The sequence below is a fragment of the Phalangium opilio genome, unplaced genomic scaffold (assembly GCF_054372755.1).
Source record: "Phalangium opilio isolate 3A_F unplaced genomic scaffold, DU_Popi_V2 ptg000082l_1, whole genome shotgun sequence".
Taxonomy (NCBI): domain Eukaryota; kingdom Metazoa; phylum Arthropoda; class Arachnida; order Opiliones; family Phalangiidae; genus Phalangium; species Phalangium opilio.
The window spans coordinates 18,656,875-18,684,673 of NW_028324189.1; the positions used below are offsets into that span (position 1 = coordinate 18,656,875).

Genomic DNA, 27,799 nt, shown 5'->3' on the forward strand with positions numbered 1-27,799 from the left:
TCTTTGAAGTAATAGATCTCGCCTAATAAATTGTAAACATTTTATTTCGGTATATTCAAATAGATTATATTAGTAATCAATTCACCTTTGTCTGTTGGTTTGAAAGAAAGAATGTCATTATTTACGCGTGCGTAATTATGATCAATAGTTATTGATGAAGACTCTGTAATTTTCATATTAATGGTTTGGCCGTAGTCAACTTCTAATTTATAACATTAAATTTACAGTTAATGACACTTGGAAATGAGGTGGATTCTGTTGGGCTTGACGCGACTTCATAAAGTGAATCGAACCTCATAATTTTAATATGGTCATCAGCGTTTAAAGTTGGTGATGTTCTTTTTCCGCAGATAGATTTAGGTGCGGCCCGGCCTAAAGTTATTTGGGCTGTTACGCGTCAATTTCAAATGATTTATAGTTTTATAGGCCTACTATGATTTTCCGATTCCGAAATATCCGCGCAACAAGTAGAGGTTTGGCAGACGGTATCTTTAATTTCCGACCCTAAATTAGCCACGGTTGAAGTAGAATTCTCGCCAACGTTTAATTCATCACCTTAATCTATAATTGTTAATGAAATTTAATTGAATACTAATTAGAGAATATTCTACCAGTCGTTTCTGAAAGTTTTGGCATAAAAATTGTTGGTATTGTATTCTGCGTTAATCGGTTTTTAGTTTTAATATTCATAAAATATTTATCCTGGAAATGCATCTGGCATATTTTGTGGTTGTGGTGCAGGTAATCCGCAGTTTTTAGGAAAAGATCCTCTCGTCCGATGGCTTTGAGCCATATTAATGAACTACAAAATGATTTTCTTTCCAATAAGAACCTAACCTAATATTTAATGTTAAAAATCTCACCGATTTTTATCTGTCGGAAACTTAAAAAGGGATAATCTTGGATTTTTTTCTTTGATTAACCGACAGTTAGGAACAGAACAACGACTTCCAGGCATTTTAAAACAATTTATTGCTTAAAGTTATTAATTTACATATAATTAGAGTGAAAACGCAATTTTGAGATAACTATTTGAAATTGCGCCAAAAAAGTTTCAAACAATCTTTCATATTTCGCGCCTTTTTTATTTCAACCAATCAGTAAATCATTTTCTTCCCGCGTTCGGATTTGGCGCGACTTGACGTCATGAATATAATTACGCAGCTCCCTGCCACCAGGCGTCCGATTTTTTCGACGGCTCGGTTTTTTACCCCACCTTTTGTCAAGAGAGGCCGATCCCTATAGAGTATCGACGATATATCAAACATCCCTGATGATAATAAAAAACGACCGCGGGAAGTTTTCAACACCATGTTTTCTAAGTATATAATATAATAGTATACAGAAAAAGTGAAAATTGGCTTCGGGATAAGCATTAAACAAAAACATTTTCGTCCTAAAAACTTTTTTTTTCAAATCCAGGTTAGGTTCGTAATATTATATAAATTATTTAACATTATTGCGCCTTTTCCAAAATATTGATGATTATCTTCATTGACTTCTCAAATAATATGCCTATTCCAAAACGTTACTGTTCGGTTAGGTGTGGTTTGGCTTGGTTAGAAGGACGACTCTTAACCTTTGGGGCAGTTATACACTTCAAGTACAGTAAAACGGCTGGCTTAAAGTATTTTCATAAAGAATATAACATAAAAAATAAATCAATATTAGCAATTTATTTTATTATGTCATATTTTGCTGATTTATTACTATTTCGTTCTTATAATCCTTAGTTCTAAAATAATAATTTAGAAAATGTTTGCATCTAGTGTTCATTTTACGTAGGCCGGAAATTGTTTTAAGTTAATTTAATTTATATTCCATCGGGAAAAACCCAAAGTGCGGGTTTTTCGGTGCGATGGGATTGTCCCATTGAACAGCATCGTAAATCCGCCAAAGTGAGGGTTTTACGGGCGAAAGGGATTCGGCGCAATGCTACTGAAGTGTTTAAATAAAGCTAATTTGAAGTTCAATGGAAATTTTCTGTTTACCCACTAGAAGCGGCACGGGTTTTTCTGAAAACAATGTATCTTATTTCGCAGGAATTATTTCAACGTATGTATTCAAATCGAGGCACGTGGTAACACCATTCAAAATTTTTGAAGATAAACCTGCAAATATCTTTAAAACTAAGCTTATAAACCCTTAAACATGATAGGAAGCTAAGCTTATAAACCTTTAGTCATGTTTAAAACCTAAACATGTAATCCTGAAAACATGTAAAACAACTAGGCATATAATCGTGTAAACACGTCTTGTTACTAAGCACTATAATATAATAACATGACATATACCACCTTAAACATGTTTAAATACCAGATATGACAAGCGATCAACATATTTTGAACCTAAACATAACGTATTGCAAACCTAAACACCATTCTTACTTCAATATGAGTGTTTTTAAACATGATAAAATACGAGGGGGTAGCCACTACGTGAAGTAGGTGTACATTTGGTTTTGTAATATTTAAAGTACTAAAAAATATCGAAAAGTAATGTGAAGTATATTCGAAATATTGAAATATTGCAAAGTATGGTGTAGTAAGTGTAATACATGTAATACGAAGAGAATACTGAGAATGTGAAGAGTATGATGTAAATATTCGAAGTATTTCGCTAATCGTTACGAACATTAAGAATCTCAGTTTAATAGTTTATAAAATCGAGAAGTCTCGCAGAATTTTATGTTTCCATCCCATATTATAACGGTGGGAAACAGAGTATCTTGGATTTTAGTCCGAATTCCCGAACTTTCTCACGGTAGATACCGAGCATATGGCTTTACAGAGTAGGAGAGTGGTAAGGCAAGGTTTTCTATTGGCTTAAGCTGTGATCTGACGTTTAGTAGGGGAGTTTCACCCCTTTTCCACCAACACTTTAAACGCCACATATACTGGTAAAGGGATGCTTTAAAGAGAGAGGTTAAGCAAGATGCTTGATTCCTAATTTTATGTTCGGGCGCACATGATTATTAATTCCTGTGATATTTAACATCACTAAGTTCGCTTGACGTAATAAAGATATGAATAAGAAATCATATCTCTATTACCAACAATTACATAAAGTGAGCTTGAGCTTTACAGACGTAGTTTCGCCCTTTACTTAATCTCTCTATTATCTATTAGAGATTGGTCGATACCGATCCCATATCGGTATCGGTACCGATATTTGACTTTAACCGATATATCAGTATCGGTTAAAAATGAACCGATATTTTTTAAAGAAAAATATCGGTTCATTTTTAACTGATACCGATATATCGGTCTCGCCGATTTGGTCTCGGGACTATTTGGTATCGTGATTATTTGGTCTCGAGACTATTTGGTCTCGAGACTATTTGGTATCGGGACTATTTGGTCTCGGGACTGTTTGGTCTCGGGACTATTTGGTCTCGGGACTGTTTGGTATCGGGACTATTTGGTCTCGTGATTATTTGGTCACCTAATTAGTTGCATCCTTTTCCAAAGCAATGGTCCCAATAATTCGTTGCATCCTTTTCCAAAGCAATGGTCCCAATAATTCGTTGCCACCTTTTCCAAAACAATGGTTCTGATAATTCGATGCCACCTTTTCCAAAACAATGGTTCTGATAATTCGATGCCACCTTTTCCAAAACAATGGTTCTGATAATTCGTTGCCACCTTTTCCAAAATATTCTCCAATTAATTAGCTGCCACCTTTTCCAAAATATTCTCCTATTAATTTCTGACACCTTTTCCAAAATATTTCTATTATTGCTAATAAATTGTTCGTGGTAAGAGGCGGGCTTTTAATACTCATATAAATAATCTTCTTACCTCCAAACAAGGTTGGGTTGGGTTAGGTCCCGAGATCCATTTGACACGAGACCCATTTGTCACGAGACCCAATTATCTCGAGACCCATTTGTCCCGAGACCCAATTCTCCCGAGACCCATTTGTCCCGAGACCCAATTGTCCCGGTACCCTATTGTCTCGAGACCCATTTGTCCCGAGATCAAAACGGCGAGACCAAATTGTCGCGGATCGGTAATTATGAGCCCATGAGCGCCTTAGAAAAAAGCCAAAATTTCCATGAAAACACGATCGACGAACCATCAGTTTTTCTACCCAAAAACAAAGTTATATTCTACAATACCATAAAAAAGGTTAAACAAGATAGTACGTATTAGATGGAAGTACTATAATATCGAAATATTGCAACTAGTAGGTGTAACTCATAGAGATGTGAGTCGGTAATTTGCCGTCCGTATATTACCAGTAATTTACCAAATACCGAGTAAATTACCGTTTTATGTCTTACCGCAATTTTACAATGGCAATTTACTGGTAAATAACGGCGGTAAATTACCAAACATTTTTATAACGCATTAAAAGTTCATTTTACACTTAAATGATCAATTATTTCTGTGTTTACTTCTAAAATGACTCACCAGACGCTATTCGCTAGTCAGAACTTACAAAGTTGCGCTAGAAATTAGACTTTTAATAAATCTTCAGTTAGAGATCAGATTAGAAAGGCCACTGCTGCCGCTTGGCAAATACGTGTCAGCAGTCAAGATAGTGCTCACAATTAAACGTTGTTTAAAGTAACGGATTGTAAGCACGGGAAAATATAAATTACCCAAAATTACCAATTGAGTGGTAGCTTTTGTTTTCCCAAAATTTCAATCGGTAATTCATCGGTAAATTACCGTTTTTATGACATGAGTTATTTGAACTTTTAAAGTAAATTGTAATAACGCGTGGTTCAGAATTATCCAGAGAACTATAACGCGTTGAATTACGTTTTTGAGTATCTTCAGTGTTCAGAGCTGGTGTAATATTGGAAATAACGGGTAGAAAAAGTAAGTATATTCGTTGTATAGTGTAATATTTGAAGTTGGGAGAATATTCCATAAATTGTGTATATCCAGTAATATTTTGAACTTTTCCGTAATATTTGGAAATATTGCGTAATATTTAGAAGTAAATTCGTAGTATGGGGAATTATCGTGTAATATCTGGAAGTATCGTGTATTATTTGTATTACCAAAAATTTCGTAATATATTCGTAGTACCGAGTAATATTTAGTATGGTGTACGTTTAAAACGCTCGATAAAATATCTGTTGCATTGTCGTGTTTAGGCTAGTGTTTAGTTTCTAAACACTTTTTGTTTTCGCTGTCTATAGACTGCGGAAGCATTGCAATTACCTCCTACGGCTGGGCGTCATCTCCCCCCTTTCTGCCCCCAATTTTTCATGTGACCTGGGAGAATCCATCATAAATAACGTTACTTTCATTTCAAACTTCCCGCTAAAAATACGAACTTCAGCGACATCTATACGAAGTACAGTCCCGGACAAAAGTTTCTGGACATTTTCATTTGGCTGCCATTTTGTTGCTATTTGAGCTAGAGTAACAAAATAGGACTTTCTAAATAGGTGTACTTCTCAAAATTATTTTAAAATTACAAATGACACTGTGGCGCTAATAGGGCGTTAGCCAAAGCGGAAATAGTAAAACCCCCCGATAATGACGTTACGAAATAATGCTTCAAATGGATCGACAATGCTGTCTTGTCACGTAGAATCCGAAACTGTTTTCAAATTGTAAATCGGTTCAGAAAATCAAAAGCTATGACAAAAAACGTGACGTTCAAAACAATAGCAAATAAGCCTAACGATTATTTATTTCTTCTATATCAACTTAGCTCAGTAGTAAAACATTACGATCAGAAAAACAGGATGTTCAAGCCATAGCATAGTTTTACTCTGAAATTATAGAAATGATGTTTTAAGAATTACGTTCAGTAATGTGGCGATTTATTAGTTAATTGCCAGTAGGGTCTCGATTTTGAAAGGACAATAGGGTTCCAACTTAGAAATAAAGGTTTTGATGGCGCTTTGGAAAGTAGAAATTTTGGATTTGTGTGCAGGGTAGTGTTAAGTCTGTGAATTTGGATTAATAATCAAGTTGTGATTGCTAAAGTGGAATGATTTTCGACATTAAAAATTTTCCAAATATTCTATAATGCGCGAAGTTTGCGTTTTGGGTTGAATTCTTCTGTGGCTTTTCTGTACTAAATGTTTTAAGCTCTTAAAGAAAAAATATTTTGTGTAGCTTTCGGGTGAGTGGGTTTTCGATGATTAATGTCTTTGTGTCTTTTCGGTAAATAATGTTTGGTTGGATTTTGTTAGGAAATATTTTGAGTGCATGGAGAATAAATATCGTGGCAGAACTCCAGTTTGCAGAATAGGTGACGTGTCTACCATGAAAATGTAGCGGAGAATCGGGAATGAAGATTCACGATGACATGAATTAGAGAAGAATCTAACAACGACAAATTCTTGAAGAAGGATGCGAATATTAATTCTCATTGTGAAATGGACGGTAATCTCCGAAGATAATGGTTCGAATTATTATATTATTTAAATTAAAAAGACTCACTTGTCCTAATGACATGAAAATATTTATATTCAAATACTTCTCCTTTTGTCTGGAAGTTCAATTTTTCCACCACTTTTGAAATTAGACAACTATCTCTTTAAATTTGTGAATGCTATATATTTTTTTGTTAAATCTAAGGTTAATTATAGAACGTTGTATTTAAAAAAGTAGTCTTCAAATAATGAATGAAATGGATTTTTAATGTGTATATAAAAACAATATAAGTAGTTCACTGGAATTTACACATTCATCAACATCATAATAATAATAATGATATTAATAATAGGGGCTGGGCTTCATGAAACGAGAAAAAATACCTTTGTATTTTATTTCCGAGTAGGTAGGCTTCCTTGTTTTTTAAGCTTGCAGCATGGCAATCACTTAATTCATCAGCCACGCCAAAGTGTAAAATCACGGTAAACAAGTGCCTGCCTACATTGGAGATGATGTTACGATTTACGTTTATTCACTAATGAAAATATTAAGGAATTTTATCATGAATGTTTGCAAAAATTTAATCATGAATATTTTTGAAAATTTGATCATGAACATTTTTAAGAATCTAATCATGAATATTTTTAAGAATTTAATCATGAAAATTTAGAAAAATCAATCATGATAACTAAGAAAAATTCTATCATGAATAATATGAAAAATTCTATCATGAATAATATGAAAAATCCATTTTGAATATTTGAAAAAAATTCTTCATGAATATATGGAGAAAAAATGCATCATGTATACTTGGAAAAAAATACATCTTGAATATTTTCAAATTATAACGAAAGGTTTTATAGATGCTAAGCCTAAAAGTGTCTGACCTTTCCTAGACGTCCTAAAGATTTAAATTGAAATTCCCAATGTAAAAAAAAAACTCGATGTCTTAGATTAGTGGTGTCTTTGAAATTTGAGGGTATTGTAGAACATGGGTTTGATTTATTGGTCTTCCAGTACTAATTTCTAAATTAGTATAGTTACGACGGTTTATTAACTTATGCAAAAAACGCGATACAGGATTGATTGACGTATAAACAGCTGGTAGTGTGTTCAAAACCTGTTCAATATCTCGATTTACATATTAGAACTGAAAAATAGCTTTTAGGTTTTATCGATTCACATGGGTATACGGACTAAACCCTTCCAAGACAAAGAACCCCAGGCATAATCTCTCATTACTAAAATTGTACAAAAACTCCCATCCCCAGACAAAATCCTCGGTTGTTAACCCTATCCGAGAAAAGTGAAAATTCCCCCGATAATTATCCCCATCATAGAAAAAATACTATATCAATATAATCCGAAACACTTCAGCAATCCGGTAGTGCAATAGATCAGGCGTTGGACTATTTCTAATTAATTCGTTGACTTTCATTCATTTCAAGGGAAAAAATAAGTTCAACCACTGAAAGAACACTTGTGGGAGTTTTAGAATTACTCATACCATTCACGGGGTCTCAGGAAACTCTTTGCCAAATTTCAACCTTCTGTTTTGGATAAAGAATGCGCACGAGGAAATTTGTTTTCACACTATATGATAGGCAACTCCTCTATCTCCGACAGCAGATTATTCTGTATATACTCTATTTTTAGCTTCGGTTGTTAGCACGCGCAAAGCTAGGTCTCTATGTTATGTAGCTTTGTGCGTGCTGACAAGAGACGAAGAAAAAAAGGATTATAAATATCCGCGAGATTTTTATCTCAAATGCACGGACCTGTAGGCTTTAGTTTCAAATACGTGCATAGTTGTATGTTTTCAATTGGTGGGTCCTTCAAACATTGTCAAGGAACGTTGTGCTATTAAAAATAGCGAAAATTATTTCTTGAGATTCCGAAAAGATTTAGAAACGTAATAAATATTTATAATACTAACTCTAACATCCTTCTGTAATAGTCTAAATTAGTATTACTAGAAATTTTGGAAGTCACTGGCTCGACTATGAAGTCGACACTCGACAGTCGAGGCACTTCAACTTTTTTCGAAGCCTACTAGAATTTCCGCCCATACATTTGAGCTAAAACTCGCGGATATTTTAAATCCAGAGAATCATTATTTTCTTCGTCTCTTGTCATCACGCACAAAGCTACGATACATAGAGACCCAGCTTTGCGCGTGCTGACAACCCAAGCTGAATCAGATTATACAGAATAAGCTGTCGTCAGAAATAGGGGAGTTGCCTATCATATAGCGTGAAAACAAATTTCCTCGCTCGAATTCTTTATCCATGCTCCTATGGTACCCAGAAGGTTAAAAACCCTTGGAAGGAAAAACAGACTGAGATCCGCCTTTTTACATAAATAGAAATTGATTTTTAACATTTTTAGCGGTAGAACTTTTGGTAAACATTATATTTTACAATACTATTACAATATTTACATAGAAATATACGAAAAGGTTTCCTCTAAAATAGCAATAATAGCGCTTGTTAAAAATTATAATATTTCAAAAATGCTAAAAGCATTTAATTGTATGACCAACACCTTTTTTCAAACACCTAAAGAAATATAGCGGGTACTGAGTCGGGGAAATCCTTAAATATTACCACGCGTACTTTTAAATCCCGCCAAGCATTTTGGACCGCTTGTAACAAGCTAGCACCATTAATGACGTTGACATGGTTCATACTTTGTGCTATTTCCGCCCTAAGGGTCTGAATTCGGTTCATTATTTGATATCACAGCTTTTTGAAGACCATTTCATCACCTAATAGAGAAATTATGAAAGGCAATATATAAATTCTATTATTTGAGTTGTAAAAAAATGGCATTCATTCACTTCCGTTTTAAGACTTTTACCCTACTAAACCGCATTGAGCCTTTCGAGTGTTTGAGTGGTCAGTCTTGACGTGAGTATTGGAGTCAAAATGGTAGTGCATGAAGGTAAATTTGCCGTTGGGAAACCTTTCCAAAACGCTAGGAGTTGGACATAAAAAATGCAGTGTTTTGTTCTTCGATTTGAACCAAACACACAAGAATTCACCGCCGAGACGCACCGCTGGTGGAAAAATGCCCGCTGTGTTGCACCGTGGCGTTATAAAGATCATTAAAGAGCGTCTAAAAAACACTAAATAGTAATGGGCATAAATTGGTGCACATCCATCCTCTAAAAAATTACTTGCCCATCGTGTCCGACGACGAAACGTTTATCATCCGTAAAGACTACACATTCTCACTGCTCGAGTGTCTAATTTAGATACACTGTTCCAAATTGAAGCCTCTTCAGACTTTTAGTGAAGAGAAACTTCACGTTTCGTAAGTGCCTCGCGAAGCGTTCAAAAAGACCCTGTCTCCCCAAAGTTCATCTTCCAGTTTTATCACCATTCAATGCCTAGCAGAGCTTGGGAGGTTTACGAAAACCAGGGATATTGGTCACATTATTAGACCGATAACTTCGCATTTACATCATGTAAAAACTTTAATTTGTTTTGTGTAATTTTTTAGAGTATGTTTAGATCTATTATTAGATTTGAAATTTTTTTTCTTAAAATCTTGTATTATAAATATCGTAATAATTACATCTAACTGGTATTTATTGGTTTTAGTGGAAAGGTGTCCACACAAGTAAATACTGAAATGATAACTGGCGATGTCAACTGTTTTTTCATTGATCAAGTTTTAATAAAAAAAAGCATTAAATATGATCGTATTGTTCTTTTAAAATTCATTACAAAAGTTGTCCGGTGATCTTATTCAAAACCTAATTACTTCCAATAACTGAAATGGCGACATTGAACTGCACGCAAACCTCTATCGCGTTTTTAGCAAAAGTAAATAAACCGTCAAAAGTATACTACAACCGGAAACAATACTCGAAAACCAACAAATCAAACCCGTGTCCTAAAGTGTTCTCTAAACCATTTATTACTCAAACTTGAAAGACACTACTAATCTAAGACAACAAGTTTAATTTTAAACTCGAAATTTTAATTTAAATCACAAGGACGCCTACGTAAACGCTTAACATCTATAGTTACAATTTGACTGATAATGTAGTCCGAGTCCAAACAGCTTTACTTAGAGGTATTAAATTTTGCAGGGACGGTACTCAAAGGCAGTAGGCGGGCTCTTAGATTTTTTCAATTCCTCATCATCTTGAAAAATGGCGGCGTCTACGTGTTTCAAAGGAATCTATAACATTTAAAACACTGGTTCCCAATTTCCGTAAGACTGACTTCATGTCTTTTGAAGCTCGATTTTCCACCTTCGTTAAAAATGGCGGCCTGAAATGTAATAATATATCTCGATGGGCAACGCCGGTTGTTTTGTTTTTTTTTGCTCTTCTGTAAATACTAAAGATTGAAGATGGATTTTTTATTCTAAATATTCAAGTTGGAATTCTCCTAAATATTCAAGATGAATTCTTTTCTAAATATTCATGATATAATGTATATGTAGTGAAAAGTAAAAAATAAACATTTTGAAATTGAATTGAATAATTTCAGTAAAACTTCATCTGCGAAAAAATACATAAATAAAATAAAATTTCTATCCGAACAACCTTGGAGAAGCTTCAACCTTTGACAGGGCAAGAAAATGGTATTTAACTCTATACATGGGCGCCCGTTAAATTTCTCATTTCAAGTAAAAAGTCCAAGGCGTCTTAGATTATTGTGTAAATCTAAGTGTCCCTCTATCCATATAGAGATATGTTCCAAAAACAGACATAATTTTCAAAAAAAACAAATTCTTAAGTAAAGTTTAAAGGGATAGTTATCACGTTTAAAATGTGCTGGGAATAAGAAAACATGCAGATTATAGCCGAGAAAGCGGGAAATACGTTAAAATTATCCACGTCGTAAAATATTTTCATGTCATAAGAACTTGCGAATAATTTAACCTGTATATATATATTATAATTCAAACCATTCTCATCCACTTTGAATTGAACAATATGTCTTCTCAACCATTCTCGTCCACTTTGAATTGAACAATATGTCTTCTCAACCATCCTCATGAATTTGCCGTCGAAATATTATTCCCACAATATTACTTTCAGAGCATTTCTCAACATCCAATTCTCAGGCGTCCAAAAATTGATTACCGAACGTCAAATAAGTTCTGTTACACCTGTATTTTAGTCATGCCACCTATTTTTCTCCTTAAACCTCCTCAAAGTATATTTTTGAAACACTGTTCATCATCCAATACCTCGGCTCGTGCAACTTTTAATACCAATTCAACACATGACGCCGTCTGCCGTAAAATATCCGTCAAAAGAATTATCCCCAAATATCCACCCACTGTATAAGCAACTAGTAAATTATTAAAAATCTTTAAACATATCCAAATCTCTAAATATTTAGACGTTTACAAACCGCCACCAACAACCCTCCATTTCTGAAGACTGAGTCTAATTCATATGTTCTCATTTCTCATATGTCAGTGTGGAACTAAAAATTCTCGGGTTGGAACATCTTGTTTTTCTAATCGTAATATTTAATACGGAGCTAAGTTGATATAGATAAAATTAATAATCGTTAGGCCTATTTGCTATTATTTTGAACGTCACGTTTTTTGTCATTACTTTTGATTTTCTGAACCGATTTACAATTTGAAAACAGTTTCGGATTCTACGTGACAAGACGCGTGCAACGATAGCATTGATGATCCATTTGAAGCATTATTTCTTAACGTCATTATCGGGGGGCTTTACCATTTCCGCTATGGCTAACGCCCTATTAGCGCCACAGTGTCAGTTTTAATTGTAAAATACTCTTGAGAAGGCAACCTATCTAGAAAGTCCTATTTTGTTACTCTAGCTCAAATAGGAACAAAATGGCAGCCAAATGAAAATGTCCAGAAACTTTTGTCCGGGACTGTACTTTAGTGGGTAGAGGACGGGGAGATGTAATTTTTTAGACCTTGCTTCGGAAAGCAGGCGATTGAGACGAAAGAGGGAAGATGTTGCCATCAGTGCTTGGGACGGTGTAGGGTAGCTATACTATAGACAAATCATGAAAATAGACTGTTACGACTGTATACATACGCTCTAGATGATATAAATATGATATAGTGTTTCTATGTGTATTTCACTTTCATATAGTAAAAACTTCAATTCACCCCAACTGAATAATTAGGAGAGGCTTTAGGTAAATGTAAGGGAGCCCTTTTAAGAAATTTTAGGAGGGGCTTCAGAGAATTTTCAGGGGGCTCAAGCGCCTCCAAAAAACCCCTGGCGACGCCACTGCGAGGCATTCTGGGTCTAAATTAATCAAATGTCTGTCTTTCCTGAAGTTCAGTTTTATTTTATATTTATAGAATTCAACACTTTTGGGAAACTGGGCATCGTATCCGAGCGAACAAGATATCCTGCACGAAATATCTAATGGGACAGAAAAGTACGGAATTTTCGAAGATGACCTTTCAAGACATTAGCGTCGTATTTATAGTATTCGCGGCGTCAAAAATACTGTCCATCTTGTCTTTGGTCAGCAATATCTGGTATGTTAAGAAGAACACAAGGGTTTGGCCACCTGTCAGAAGAATAAGACTTAATAATTTTTTCGAATAAATGAAGGTAAATTACCGATTAAAATATTTGAAATTTAGATTACAGTTTTTCCGGAAAATAATGGTAATTTATTTATTCACCTGTATGTAGTCAATTAAACCACGCACAGTTTTGTGCAACTAATAATAATTGTCTTTCTAATAATAATTATAGTCTTTCGAATAATATTTATTGTCTTTCTAATAACAATTATTGCATTACCAATAATATTTGTCTTTCTAATAATAATTTTTGTCTTTCTAATAATAGTTTTTGTCTTTGTAAAAATAATTTTTGTCTTTTTAATAATAATTTTTTCCTTTCAATTTTAATGAAAGTTTATTGTCTCTCTAATAATCATTGAAGTATATTGTCTCTCTAATAATCATTGAAGTATATTGTCTCTCTAATAATCATTAAAATATATTTTCTCTCTAATAATATTTAAAGTATATTGTCTCTCAAATAATCATTAAAGTTATTTTCTCTCTAATAATAATTTAATTAAATTATATTGTATCACTAATAAGAGTTAGAGAATGTATCTCTAATAATAAAGTATATTGTCTCTCTAATAATATTTAAAGTACATTGTTTCTTTAGTAATAATTTAAGTTTATTGTCTCTCTAATAATCATTGAAGTATATTGTCTCTCTAATAATCATTAAAGTATATTGTCTCTCTAATAATAATTAAAGTATATTTTCTCTCTAATAATATTTAAAGTATATTGTATCTTTAGTAATAATTAAAGTTTGTTGTCTCTCTAATAATAATTAAAGTATGTTGTATCTTTAATAGTAATAAAATTATATTGTCTCTCTTGTAATAATTAAAGTATATTAGAGCGAAGTGCTCCATAGTCACTTGCTGACGTCACCACCCGACATCAATCTTCATCATTTTACACCAACTTTACTGTTCCTCCCGCTCAGTTTCCAGGTCCTACCGCATTTGTTCTGCTCACTTGTCCCGCGATGGCCGTTTGGCTTCAACCAAAAACCAATCCTAGCCTGTGCAGACTGGGTCTGCCAGTACCACAAAGCTCAAAGCAATAACTAACTAGTCGCCTCAACGTTCCCTTGCTCTCCAAAGACTAACAGGACACACTCTCTGAAGAAGCTGGTATAATGACTGCTCATTGTCTTCGACTTAAACCTAAAAACCCTGTGGCAGACCATTCCTCTTTTTACGTTAATTGTACTGATGCTAATGAGTTTGAAAAGCGTTCTGATCTGGCCATTACATTGCATAATCACTGACTTCCACGGTGTTCTTCCGGATACTCACAAACATAGTTCTGGATTAAGTGATACTACTCATCAAACTTATGAATAATATTATGCCAGAGCTTGCCATTGCTAACCAAAATGTTCGCTGTCTTCATACAAAATCTGATGAGTTTTTCAGAGAAATTGTTACCACTTACTTGGACATAATTTGTATCACAAAAACGTGGTTGAATAGTTCACATTTTCAAGTGATTATTTTCCGTCCCAATACACGGTAACATCTTGCCGATCGCCTTGACCCTCAACTTTAAAAATGTTCGAGGTGGGGGCTCCCTGATTGCTATAAAGAATTCTATTGTTTGCCTTCGGAGGCATGCCCTTGAGGCTACTTCTGAAAGTGTGTTTGTAGATATTAGACTTGATTCCCGTCGTTCCCTTATTCCAGAATTTCTAACTTGGAGTACAAAGAGTATTATAACCGATTAGTATCTGTCATAGACCCCTCATTGACAAATGTAATTTTACTCGGTGATTTTAATCTACCGGGAGTTGATTGGAAGCTTTATGGCTATCAGTGCTGCTCCTTCCTTACCCAAGCTAAAGCTACTCCCATTATGGATTTGTGTTTTGCTCTTAATTTTACCCAGGTTAACCTTACCCTTAGCACAGTTTATCTTTTAGACCTTTGCCTAACTAATATTAATGGACTAGTTGTTGCTATTGATAAGTATCACCCACCGACACCGTTCACTATGACTTTTTCTGTTAACCTTGGCTCTGTGACTCCGCCTCAGGGACCTGCTTACGTTTACATTCAAGGGGACTACAATCTCCTCTATACCACATGATTGGTCTGATGTTCCCGCTTCTACTGATGTTGATTATTGTGCTGAATTAATTACCAATCGTCTTGTTACAGCTATGAACTTGGGGGAATTCCTAAGAAACTTAAGCGCGGCAATAGGAAATTTCCCAATTGGTATTCATAAGATCTTAGAATGGCACTGAAACAAAAACGTTACTATTTTAAGACAAAAAAACCGGTGCTCTGTCTGATGCCATAGAATTTCGTAGACTTCGTGCTACAGCTAGGCGGCGCCTTCTCGCGCGTGATCGTACTGCTATTTTTACGGCCACGTGCCAGTACGCACTTTCGCATCCTAAAACAATTTTGAGATATATCAAGGGCAACCTCGGGTTAAGGTCTGACACCATTGCTTTAAAGCGAGGACAACCTTTGGTGACTGATCCTTGCGAACTTGCAGAACTTTTCAGGGCCCACTTTTTGGGTATTGCTGTCGATAACACTGACCGTACTGGGACATACACTTTTGACGCCTCTACCTAATCACCCTTACTCTAATCAGGTTATAACACAAGCGGACATTCGTCGGGCTATTGTTAAACTCCCTGCTAAGTTCTCCACAGCGGTCGATGGTGTTCCTGCTTTAATTATCAAGGGCTGTGGGGATCTCCTACTATCTCTGTTAGAACACGTTTTTAATTTGTCTCTTTCTACCGGAATATTCCCTTCCATTTGGAAACAGGCTGTTGTTGTACCGGTTTTCAAATCTGGTTCCGAGTGCGACTCAAAACATTACCAACCAATCTCCCTGTTGTGTGCGCTTGCTAAGGTTTTTAATATTGTTATGCATGTCCATGTCCAGCGTTGGTTTACCATGTTTCGTAATGATTGCCAGCATTGTTTTGCCCCAAACAAAAGTGTGTATACTAATGATGCTGCTTTCATGGACAGCGTTGCACCTGTGGTTGAGACCCGTTTGCCAGAGTTTCCCATAGATTTTTTACGCGATAAATTATTTACATTTGGTTTTCATGGCAAACTACTTGATTGGATTTGTAATTATTAGCATTATGGTGTCAAGTGCAAAGGTTCGCTTAGTTCTGTCATATCCAGTACATTGTGGGGTCCCACAGGGTTCGTCCCTGGGGCCTCTTCTTTTTAACATTTATCTATATGACGTTCAATAGGCAGTACGTCATTCCAATCTACTTCAGTTTGCCGACGATAATAAACTTACTAAAGTGATTGATTCAGCTCATGACGGATTGCTTTTGCAAAGGGATATTGACGCAGTGGCCCAATGGTGTCTTCGTAAATACATTCCCATCAATCCGTTAAAATCTGTTCATGTTGCATACACTCGCCGATTTAGTAGGGCTGTTCGCACTTTTTACGTCATTGAACGCTCAGTTATACTGATTAAAGATAAAACCAAAGATCTTGGTGTTATCTTTGATTCCATCTCCTTTTCTCCGATCATGTCCATGGCTGTGTCAATAGATGTAGGCGAACTCTCTGTGTAGCTCTAAAAATTACATGGAAACTTGGTTCTCTAATTCATTTCCGAATTTTATATCTTAGTCTTGTTCGTTCTCGAGTCGTATTTGGATGGGTTGCTTGGGGTGGCGTTAGTGCCCACCTCTTTGATAAAATATAAATTGTTCAAAGAAAATTTGTAGAATATTGCCACACGTTTTTAATTCCCTAAGCTCACTATGACTACTATATACCTATTTGAGATTCTCGCCTTTCCTACTTTACGTTGTCATTTAAATCTGTATGATGTTAAATTTGTTTATAAACTTATCCACTACTTTGTATCCTTACCCGACCTTTTAGAAAAATTGAACTATCAGGTCCATCAGAGATCGCGCCATCGCTCCACCTTTTATTTACCGCACAAAAACTTACACCTCTTAACTCGAATGAAAAACATATGTAACAAATTCACTGAAAATTTTGAAATTTGTTCTACTCAATTTTGCAAACTGCACTTTGTTTTAATTTTTAATGTTTTCTCATTTTACTGTGAATAGATTCTTTTTCATGTATATAACAATTTTCTGTGTATAATCTCGTGAATCCAATGCGATTCTTTTTATGCAAATAAACCATCTCTTCTATTCCATTGTTTTACGAAGTTCATCTTAGTAATTTTCGCTTGAGACTTTGCGTGAAGTATAATAATAGCTAGAACTGACTTCGGTGACGAATGAGATTCCGAAGAACATATTCATGAGGAATTAAGTTTGTTAAACTTAAAGGGATTAATACTTATACCGTCTGGGAATTTTTTGAAGTAGTTGTCGATGATCAAAATTTCTCTAAATGCCAATTATTAGAGTTATAAATTAACAGAAAGTGTGGAAATCCTAAAAAAAACAAATTGCCAATTACTCGATAAATACTCGAAACAAATTTTCCAGCTACTCGATACTCAAGACCCAGCTCGATTCTCAATAAGGGAAATTTTCAATACTCGAGACTCGACTCGAAACCAAAAATTCAAGGCTCGCACAGCCCAAATATTAACAGCCATTTCAAATAATATTTAAAAAAATGTTCTTGGTGCATCAAAATGAAATAGAGCTTAAAGCTATAAAACTACTAAAGGCATCGAAATTACGAAAAGTAATTCCATATATTAATTTTAAATTGTGAAAAAAGAAAATATTAAGGTTTTGTAGGATTTATTCAATATAAAATATCAACACAAGGAGAACTGCTCACTCAGTGCATTAGTGTAACAACGGACGAACACAAACAGACACACCCCTAGATTGGCGTCTATCTATCTTGCTTTGTATGAATATTTAAATTCAAATTTTATATATAATTTATATATTTCTAAAATTGGTTTAAAAATAAGCCTCTGGGGGTCTTAGAAATAAGCACAGATATGGTGTTATTAGTGTCCTATATCATAAGCCTACCATACCAACACCAAGTACAGTTTAGTCTAAACGTATGGTGCGGGATTGTCGGCGATAATTTGATCGGAAGGGTCTTTCTACAACCAAGACTAAACGGTGAGGCTTATTTGACCTTCCTACAAAATGATTTACCAGACCTACAGGACGACCTACCGTTAAGATTGCATCAACGAATGTGGTTCATGCACGACGGGGCGCCACCACATTTCAGACGTCATCTGATGTCACTTTCCCCGGGAGGTGAGTACGCCGAGGTGGACCTGTTGAGTGGCCAGCTAGATCTCCGGATTTAAATCCGTGCAATTTTTTCTTTTGGGACATCTCAAAGACTTGATCTACCGCACCGAAGTCCGTGATGTCCAAGACCTGACAAAACGCATAATTGACGGATCTGTGAGTATCCGAAACACGCCTGACATCTTTCACCGTGTTCGAGAGTCCTTTCAAGACGTGCCCAAGTTTGCATAAACGTTAATGGTGAACACTTTTAACAATTCTTGTAAACTGCATTTCAAGCTCTCTGTTCAACCTGTGTTAATAAGAATTAAATGTACCTGTGTTAATAAGAATTAAATGTACCTGTGTTAATAAACATTAAAGGTACCTGTGTTAATAACAATTAAAAGTACCTGTGTAAATGACCATTAAAACAACCTGTGTTAAGAATTGTAAACATGTTTCTTAGCGACAGCACACTTCTACACACAATCGCCCCCTTCTGTTTCCAAACTTTTAACCTCTCATTTCTTTCGGTTGGCTTATGCAATTGCGCATTTTATCGAAAACAAGATGAGCAAGACATAATACAAGTTTCATTATTTTGTTGATTTTGGGGCTACTTTTGAAAGCTCATAACTCTGAAATGGCGTAATTTAGGAACATGGTTCTTTGGAAATTTTCACTCGGAGTGACTCCAAGAACACGCTACCTAAATTTGGCCAGACTTTTCAAAACACCCTGTATATACCTTGCATACAAAATTAATAAATATTTAAATTGAAATTTTATATATCATTTATATATTTCTTAAATTGGTTTTGAAATAAGCCTATGGGGGTCTTAGAAATAAGCACAGATATGGTGTTATTAGTGTCCTATATCCTTTCTCAAGCCTACCATATAGGACTGTTTTCAAAACCATTTGTAACCGTAAAATTAAAATGTAGGAAAGGGGGCCTAGTTTCACGGCTCACAAAGAATTTAAATTGAAACTAGAAAAACTAAGACGTTCCCAGGTTCCCGTTTAAAGGACTTATTGTCCATGACTAGCAATATTTACCAGGTTATCCATTGTAGAAGAAAACGCAGTGTGGTTTACAAGAATAACTTGGATTTATTCAAAAACAAAAACAAACACGTCCGAACTGGAGCGCGATTACAAGGAACTGACTACTGACAAATGACCCCGTTACAGACGGAGGCGGGGGTTTCTATTCCCGCTAAAAATGTTTTTTATACATTGACAGCAGTGGCGCTGGCGCTTAAGGCGCCACTTCGGGACAATTTAACATTATACAAAAATAATTGTAAAACATGTAAAATGAACAAAGCAGACGACGCGGTTTTTCACGGGAAGGCGGTGTGGACGGTTACATCCTCCCCCCAAAGACAAGTCGTCTGCTGCAAGGTGGGGTGGACCCGTGTGTGTCAGGCGGCGCAGATTCGGCGCCATCTTACTTTGGCCTGTGTCTTCGGCGGGCTATGTACCTTTCATCAGGGACCATGTGCGGTGGAGTAGTCTTGGGCCCGACGGAGGGTTCGACGCGAAACGGCGTTGCCGATGCTGAATCCCCTTGCATAGATACTTGTCAATGACCGTCCCGCACAGTCTCCCATCGTTCTCGCGAGATTGCTTGACGCGAAAAGTCACATCTGTGATAGCATGCACGCGTAAATATTGTTCTACGTGTGCGCGAGACCGAAGACTCTTATGCGGTTATGTTGCTGGAGGGTGATAATAAATGTCCATGTTTGGACCTCCAGGATCTGGATTCTTCCTTAGTACTATCTCACGTTTCCATCCTTTACGAAAAGGATTGATAAATCTCATAGGATTTATGGGAACAGGATTGGACAATTCCTTGTCGTCTTCCTCAGAGTTAGAGGAAGAACTGGAATCGTCAGGGTGAGATAGAGGAGAGGGTAGAGGGAGAGACTTCTCCCTCGAGCTCCTATCAGGAGAGGAAGGTGGAGAAAGGTCTGGCGGTATCCGATTCACTCAGAAAACCGCTGGAGGATCTGAGAATAAGGCGAATGCGTCTGGCTCAGATTCCTCAGGTAGATCTGGTACTTCTTCCGAGGGGAAATAAGAGGATCCATCATTGGATGAAGATGAGGTTTGATTGCTCCTCGTTTCTTCTAAAGACGACTCGGTCTGCGCTTCTTGGTCTCTCAACAGTCGTTGTCTTCGTTCTCGTCAAGTCTCACGACGTTCGTCACCAGTACTGATTCCAGCGTTCTGAAGTATAGGCATGGACTGTGACGTTGTAGAACTTGAAGATGAACTACTTGAAGTTGAGGATGACTGCTTCCATCCGGTTGGCAGACATCTTTTTGGTAGAGGTCCCATTATGTCCACTCCCAGCAAATCAAATTGCTCAGTAATGGCCGTAGGCTGCATGAGACCTGGACGTTTTCTATTGCGGGCCTTGTGCATTTGACACAAAGGACATCCGCGGACGTGCTGGGTAACGTCCTGCCGGAACGATGGCCACCAGTATCTGGTCCGTACTTTCTCGAAGGTACGATCCCGACCTCGATGTCCAGATAGAGGGTGGTCATGGAATAAGCGGATGGCGTCCCGCCGGAACCGCTGTGGCAAATAGATTTTCGCTGCTTGTCTACCATAGGCCTTTCGATAAAGGACATCGTTATTCATCTCGTAGTATCGATGTCCTTGAGGATTGTCTCCGGATAACTGGAGACAATTCCAGCTGCCAATTTAAAACTGTAATTTCAATTTGACCAAATTTATAGACATGTAACAGGTCTGCAAAAGTGATGGAAAAGTAGAAATCCAGCTGCCAATTTAAAACTGAAAATTGACCATATTTATAGACATGTTACAGGTCTGCAAAAGTGACGGAAAAGTTGAAATCTAGCTTAAAATTCAAAACTGTAACTATTCCACATTTATAGACATATTGCAGGTATTTAATTCAAGTAAAATGTCCTACTTTTGAATACCTGCAATATGGCTCTAAATGTGGTCAAATTACAATTTTAAATTAGCAGCTGCATTTCTACTTTTCCATCACTTTTGCTGACCTGTAACATGTCTTTAAATGTAGTCAAATTACAGTTTTAAATTGGCAGCTGGATTTCTACTTTTCCATCACTCTTTCAGACCTGTAACATGTCTATAAATGTAGTCAAATTGCAGTTTTAAATTAGCAGCTGGATTTCCACTGTTGCATCACTCTTTCAGACCTGTAACATGTCTATAAATGTGGTCAAATTGCAGTTTTAAATTAGCAGCTGGATTTCTACTTTTCTATCACTTTTGCAGACCTGTAACATGTCTATAAAAACGGACAAATTACAGTTTTAAACTAGCAGCTGGTATTTCTGCTTTTGCATAGCATTTGCAGAATTGCGCTGCATATTTCTGCCAGGCTAGACAGTTAACAGTTAACAAACAGAAAATGTAAAAACGGCAGTCAATTTGCAGTTCTAGAAATGATGTGAATTTTTCCCGTTTTTTGAGCTGCAGAAAATCTAGCCTTAATGTATACATATTACAGCGTGGTAGCGATAAAAAAGAGTGTATACAGATGAATTACAGCTTAATATTTTTGTAAGGGATGAGTACAAGTTAGGAATCCAAAATAAACCACTCCAAGTCGAGACGCAATTTAGAGGCTATTTTTAAATATTTAAATAAATATAATTGATATTTATTAATTTAATCGTCATTAATTTACCTTAATTCTAGTTAAATCGTTTTAAGAAACTTTATTCCTAAAATCATTTTTAGCATATGAAGTTTACTAACTGGTAGCAATCTGGTAGCGTTGAAAACGACAGGAGACCTACGTGCAATGCGAGATGCAGAGTAATGTACCCATAAGGAAATGTACATACTTACTCCTTAGAATTATTCTATGAAAATTGCCAATAAAAACGGTAAAAAAGGTTCTTCCTTTGAAGGTTCAAAGTGTTTTCAATCATGTAAAAAATAAATTTGCTAATTTAATGGAAACAAGACGTCGCCGGATATTTAGCCTTGTACACAAACCAAAATGAACGCTTTTGCAACCTTTCGATTGATTGATGAATGAAGCAAAATGTCGGTGTTTCTTATAAGTTTGCGCTACTTATCGCTGTCAGTTTCCCGTTAGTATCGGTCAGTTGTTTCAACAAACTAATCGTAACATGGTGTTTTTCAATGATTTTCGTTATGAGTCACCAACTGTACAACTTTTACTCCTTAAAAATTGACTCTATGGCTATGATGCTTTTTTGTTTTAGCTGGCAACCACTAATTTGCAATCCTATCTTGAACTTAATTCCTACTGTTTTAGACGAAGTCAACATGCTGTGATTTATGCAAACTAGCAAGTGTTAGGTTCAAGTAACTTCCAAATGGGTTGGCGTACGACAAAATGTCATACCACAGTTTCGCCTTATATTGTCCCCAGGAATCCAAATACTTTCTACGTCCATTTCAGATACACCCTTTATATATTCGAGTCAATATTTTTACCCAAATTGTTAGACACTTCATTGTCATGTTCAGTAAGCGTTAAGTCAAGGTCCCTGTTAAAAATACAAAAGAACTTTTTAATCGAATAGCACGTTTTTATCCAAAATCAATTGGGCCATTGGGAAAAAGCATCAGTAGCTTCTCCTTTCATTTTGAGATTGAAAAACATAGGAATACTTACTCGACTGTTTCACCATTCGCCATATGGTTAAATATCACACGTGCTTCGTTATCATCTCGCTGGCTCAGCTCAGCAGAAATATCACTATCATTTTTTTTGATTCACTTGAAGCGGATGCGCTACTGAGCGGTTACGCACTTGCTTTATCATAATATTGCTAGAGGTTCTAATGAATTTATATGGAATACTCTATTAATTTTCAGAACTGGACAACGAATATAGCACAATTTACCTCCTCGGTTCTACAGTTGCACCCAGAAACCCACACAAGATTGTGTACAATTTCCACTTTGGCATCGATACATCATCGCTACCCGCTCCACTGGATTGTTTTTGAATATATTCCCTTCGTAGTTTCAGATACCTATCACGCAGCCCTTTCCATTTAGTAGCCACTTCATTTTCTAATTACATTTGTAAATATGAAATATTATATCTACGCACATTATATGAAATAACTACTTACTTGAACAATTTAACATTGTTGCAATTGAACTCATTCTATTGTCTTTCATATTTATATCTTTATAACTACCATTTCTTTTATTCCAAAGGTAGGGATATTTTCTTATTTCTTCCACCAACATTTCCGAATCGAGTTTAGTCATTATCAGTTATCACAGTATTATCACAGCACTCTAATGATCTAATCAATCAATTTGAATCAAATGATTGTTAAACCTCGGGTTGAACACTGAAAATTTCAAAATGGCGCTCAGCGTTAACCACGTGACTAGCATACCCTCAATGATTGGTTTGTGCCATTGGAAAAAAACGCGGATTGGGAAAATTCGCAAAAATAGAAATAGGACCCGCAAAGCAAAATCGCGAAATTCGCCAAAAAAAAAGAGAAAACGTTTTTCCTTTTCCGCAAAATAATGCTAAAAACGCAGAAAATTCGCTCAGTGAAAACCGGGTATTAAACGTAAAAAAACAATATATTTATTGAATGGAATAAATTTGTAATCAATACCATAATTAAATTACAACTAGGGAAATTAAGCCCAAATTACGTGCTGTAAATAAACGTAGCAAGTTTCAAACCAAATGTTTATTTAAATAAATCTTTTGCGCCTTCCAATATCATAATCATGCGTGTTTAAAAACTTGAAAATAGTCAAATAAAATCATTCTTAATGCAATTTAGTACTTTAATGATTTGAAAGTAATATTTAAACAGCCATTACTTAAAAACATGCCTATTTGTATTTTAACTATTATATGAAATAATATTATTAACCCTAACTTTTGTCATCAATAAATTACCGTAACTGTCATTTTACTTTATTTATTAAAGGTAAAATAGTTTACAGCGAATAAAATTACCATTAATTTCATGATTACAAGTAAATTATAATTTAATCCTGTTATTTCCTATATTTATTGATAAATCAAAGCATACTTCCATTGCCTGACCTCCTAGCATTCTCGCAAATCATTTAAACACCAACTTCAATTTCCCAAAGGCTGTATCCAATTAGAATTGTACTTAAAGGCGAAGCTAATAACATTAAAACTGAATCACTGAATGTGTGCCTGTTATTGTATTTCTTATTATTATTATCGAATTGAATCTTTCCCAAAATATTAAAAAATTGGATTTGTTTTCACCCCGAAATATTGCTAAAGTATTGCTAGTTTACTAATTTAATGCCATTTTCGACAAAAAATACGATCTTAGTTCTTTAAACTATGTTAAAGTTAGAGAGGATATTCTATGTTTCATTTCCTGACAATGTTAACAGAAATTATCCATTTTGAATAAGATCTTGTTAAAACAATGACATTGGAAATGGGGCTCAAAAGTTTGTAATAGAGCATCTGGTCTTGGTCCACCTGAAATAGAGAGCTTTCAGTTGGAGGAGGAGCCGAGTTGGTGGTGGGTTTAAAGCAGGGATGAAGCTGAGACCACCCAATATGACTACCAGAACCGCGGTAAGACTTGGGAGGGTGTGACGTACTACTAGTTATCTGAAAGCTCTCTCTATAGTGTGATACTACAATCTTTGCCAGCTCAGGTCATACAATTTAGACTAAAAATATTGATGAGACGTTCCCATAGCTCTGATCTCTCAACAATTTTCTATTGATTGATGAACTACTTCCTATAGGGAGCTAAAAACTGGCTAGGGGGAAGAGATAGTCTGATGTCACGCAGCCCCTATCTGGTTGTCATTTTTGCGCGTTTCCAACCGTTAGGGGGATGAAACTTTAGTAAGTGATAGAAAGGTGTGACGTTTCAGGGTCAGAACTGTTAGCTCCCTTTTCTACGGCATGCAGAAATAAGCGTTGAAATAATCAATATAAAATCACCAACATGTCTACACAAAATTAATAAAAATTAAGACCGAAGTCGCAGATATTAATCAAAACGTCTTGGATTTAACCAAGACCTAAGAAGTATCGATAAGAAGAGAGTTAAGCAAGTGACTGAAGGCCCAGATATTAAAAGTTTTTTTAAATTAAGACTTACATACTTAAGATGCTGTTCGGACAGTGGGACAAAGGACGATCTTCCTCGTAGAGCTTAACATGGCGGGTGGGTAAAAAAGGAGAGGGCGTCGGCCGTCGGACAGCCCCTTTATGAAGCTAATGTTACATCACCCTATTCCATTGAATAAACTTAATTTACTGGTAGTCAATTTATTCCCTCTAAATAATTTGATAATTTTACTTATCTCGGGTTTTCGAGCACAATTCCATTCCCCGTTTACATTTTATAACTACATTTATCATTTTTAGGGGATTTCTTGATGAAAAATACCATAAAACCTCAATGACAAAACGATTTAGTCGTAGTCTGCTTTAGCCTCTGCTATGCCCAATACAAGCAAGGAGGATGCATAGTTGTATACATCGTCCTGGCCAGAAGTATGCCTTGTGCCTCATGCCTTCTTTCGCTGGCCACGTCACCACGGCAATAGCCCACTCAATTACTCGTTAAGCTGCTCCAAAATTCCGTGTGAATAGTATTTTTTAAGGTATTCGTCACCAAATAGTAATTGTTTTTGAGAACATTCCTCGGCTTGAAATAGGACAACTAAGAAATAATTGGACCAAATTTTATTTTGTAAATAATAATAATTTCAAATTCTATAAAAGTATTCTACCTATAGAGTTATATTTGCTGAGGAGGGTGAGACGTCATGGGTTTTTCAGCCAATGAAATTAGCAAGCCAACAGATGGACCAACCTTCTGGTGGCTGCAGAGCTCATGTTAAATTCTGCCTCTAAAAAGACGAATGGGCGGAGTTTAATGTCACCCTCCCCGTAACCGATATTACTCTATTGCGTACAGAGTGCTACCAGAAGTCTCTGCGGCTACTAGAAATACTACATTTATATAGGAAGATTCGCAGTGACAAGTATATAAATCCAAGGCTATCCCTGATAAATCCCATATTCCTTTAAAAACCGTTAATACAATTATTAACCTTGTTCCTGAAGATATACAGACTTAGTAGCAGAGTCTAGTCACAGCCTCCTAGATCACGCGATTCGGTGAACGCAGGCTATATTGCAAAATAGCCAAGTCAGAATTTTCAGGCTACGACCGCGCTGAGTGAGTCCAGCTGACACTCTCACACCCTTAGCGCCCTTAAGTTGACAATTACAAGTTTACCACAAAGAAAATAAAAAAAAATTCGAATAGTATGCACCCCCCTACTGCTTGCGAAGCATAGAAACGAAAGAGACGCCATGGGCCTGGCATAGAACCGTGTGACCGTTGTCTGTCGTACCGCTGCTATAGACCCTTTCTACTTAAAAAAGAGAGATGTCAATCCTCAGTATCGGGATATACAGGGGGTTGACCCCTCGACGTCTCTACTCTTTTTATGATCTTTCCATCGAGCGAGATGGAAGGCAAAGTATTTTCCCCGTGCTTTTCCCTCTTACATATATTCAGTTTAACCAAGACTAAGAATCATAACGTCCCTAATGAATTTGCTGCCATTGTTGAAATTTGCACAAAAACAAAAGGTTTCACTATAAATCGTTCAGGCCATGAACGGGGATATGTGAGAAACCTATTAACGACACAATGCCATACACGAACTCTCCTAAAAAAGATAAATGTAGTTATAAAATGTAAACGGGGAATGGAATTGTGCTCGAAAACCAGAGATAAGTAAAATATTCAAATTATTGAGAGGGTATAAATTGACTACCAGTAAATTAAGTTTATTCAATGGAATAGGGTGATGGAACATTAGTTTCTTAAAGGGGCTGGCCGACGCCCTCTCCTTTTTTACCCACCCGCCATGTTAAGCTCTAAGAGGAAGATCGTCCTTTGTCCCACTGTCCGAACAGCATCTTAAGTATGTAGGTCTTAATTTTAAAAAAAAAACTTTTAATATCTGGGCCTTCAGTCACTTGCTTAACTCTCTTCTTATCGATACTTTTTAGGTATTGGTTAAATCCAAGACGTTTTGATTAATCTAGTCTAGTGTCGTTGTTAATGAATGCGTTTTATTTCAATCCAAGTTAATTTATAATATCAAAGTATAACATTAGTACAAAATAAATTACAAACTAGCTAAGCCTAACCTTAGCCTCACCGGCAAACACCAGAACTCAGGAGCAACAGACTTTACACCCCAAATGGGAAACGTCAAGTAAGCAAAGGGGGCGTGGCGTACCGGGGTCAAGGTTCGATTTTCGTATCTTATCTCTAGTCCACAAAAAGCGTTATGTCTAATAAAAACAACGTCGGCCTCAGTCGTAGGAACCCATTTGACTAGCAGCGTTTCTTGATTTATGGTTAAAACGCTTTTTACTTCAACTTCTGGGTTACTTAAGAGTTCGTAAAGTCTACGGGGTTCTTTGATAACTTCCGTTTTGGTTGATTTGACTCTTTCCCCGAATTTACCCCAAAGACTATTCAAGGCGAGTTTTGCTACGAAACACAACCCTTCGTTTCTTTTAATCTTGGCAGGGTTTAAAAGTACACCTTCTCTAATTTTAAAATTTTTAATATAATTGTCACGTTCCTCGGGGTTAACGCAATCGGAGGGGTAACCACTAGCCGTCTGTTTATGAAG

The 27,799-nt window shown here is 36.0% G+C and overlaps 1 protein-coding gene and 1 long non-coding RNA gene across 2 annotated transcripts in view; one reads left to right on the forward strand and one right to left on the reverse strand.

Annotated features, from left to right (window-relative positions):
* The window catches only part of LOC149653534 (uncharacterized), a 399,454-nt gene that overhangs the window by 361,334 nt on the left and 10,321 nt on the right, over positions 1 to 27,799 (forward strand). The gene's annotated exons all lie outside the window — the stretch shown is intronic.
* Positions 22,986 to 23,465, reverse strand: LOC149653624 (uncharacterized). The gene is made up of 2 exons (XM_089847166.1): positions 23,224 to 23,465; positions 22,986 to 23,161 (listed from the first exon to the last, which is right to left on the reverse strand). Exons 1-2 carry the CDS (start codon positions 23,363 to 23,365, stop codon positions 22,986 to 22,988), a joined length of 318 nt encoding a protein of 105 aa, XP_089703292.1. The 5' UTR covers positions 23,366 to 23,465.

Excerpts from the sequence above, each read along its gene's own strand:
- LOC149653624 (XM_089847166.1), bottom strand. The coding sequence starts at position 23,365 with ATGACTAAACTCGATTCGGAAATGTTGGTGGAAGAAATAAGAAAATAT. Across the intron at positions 23,162-23,223 it reads AACAATGTTAAATTGTTCAA|AAAATGAAGTGGCTACTAAA; the intron begins GTAAGTAGTTAT and ends AAATGTAATTAG.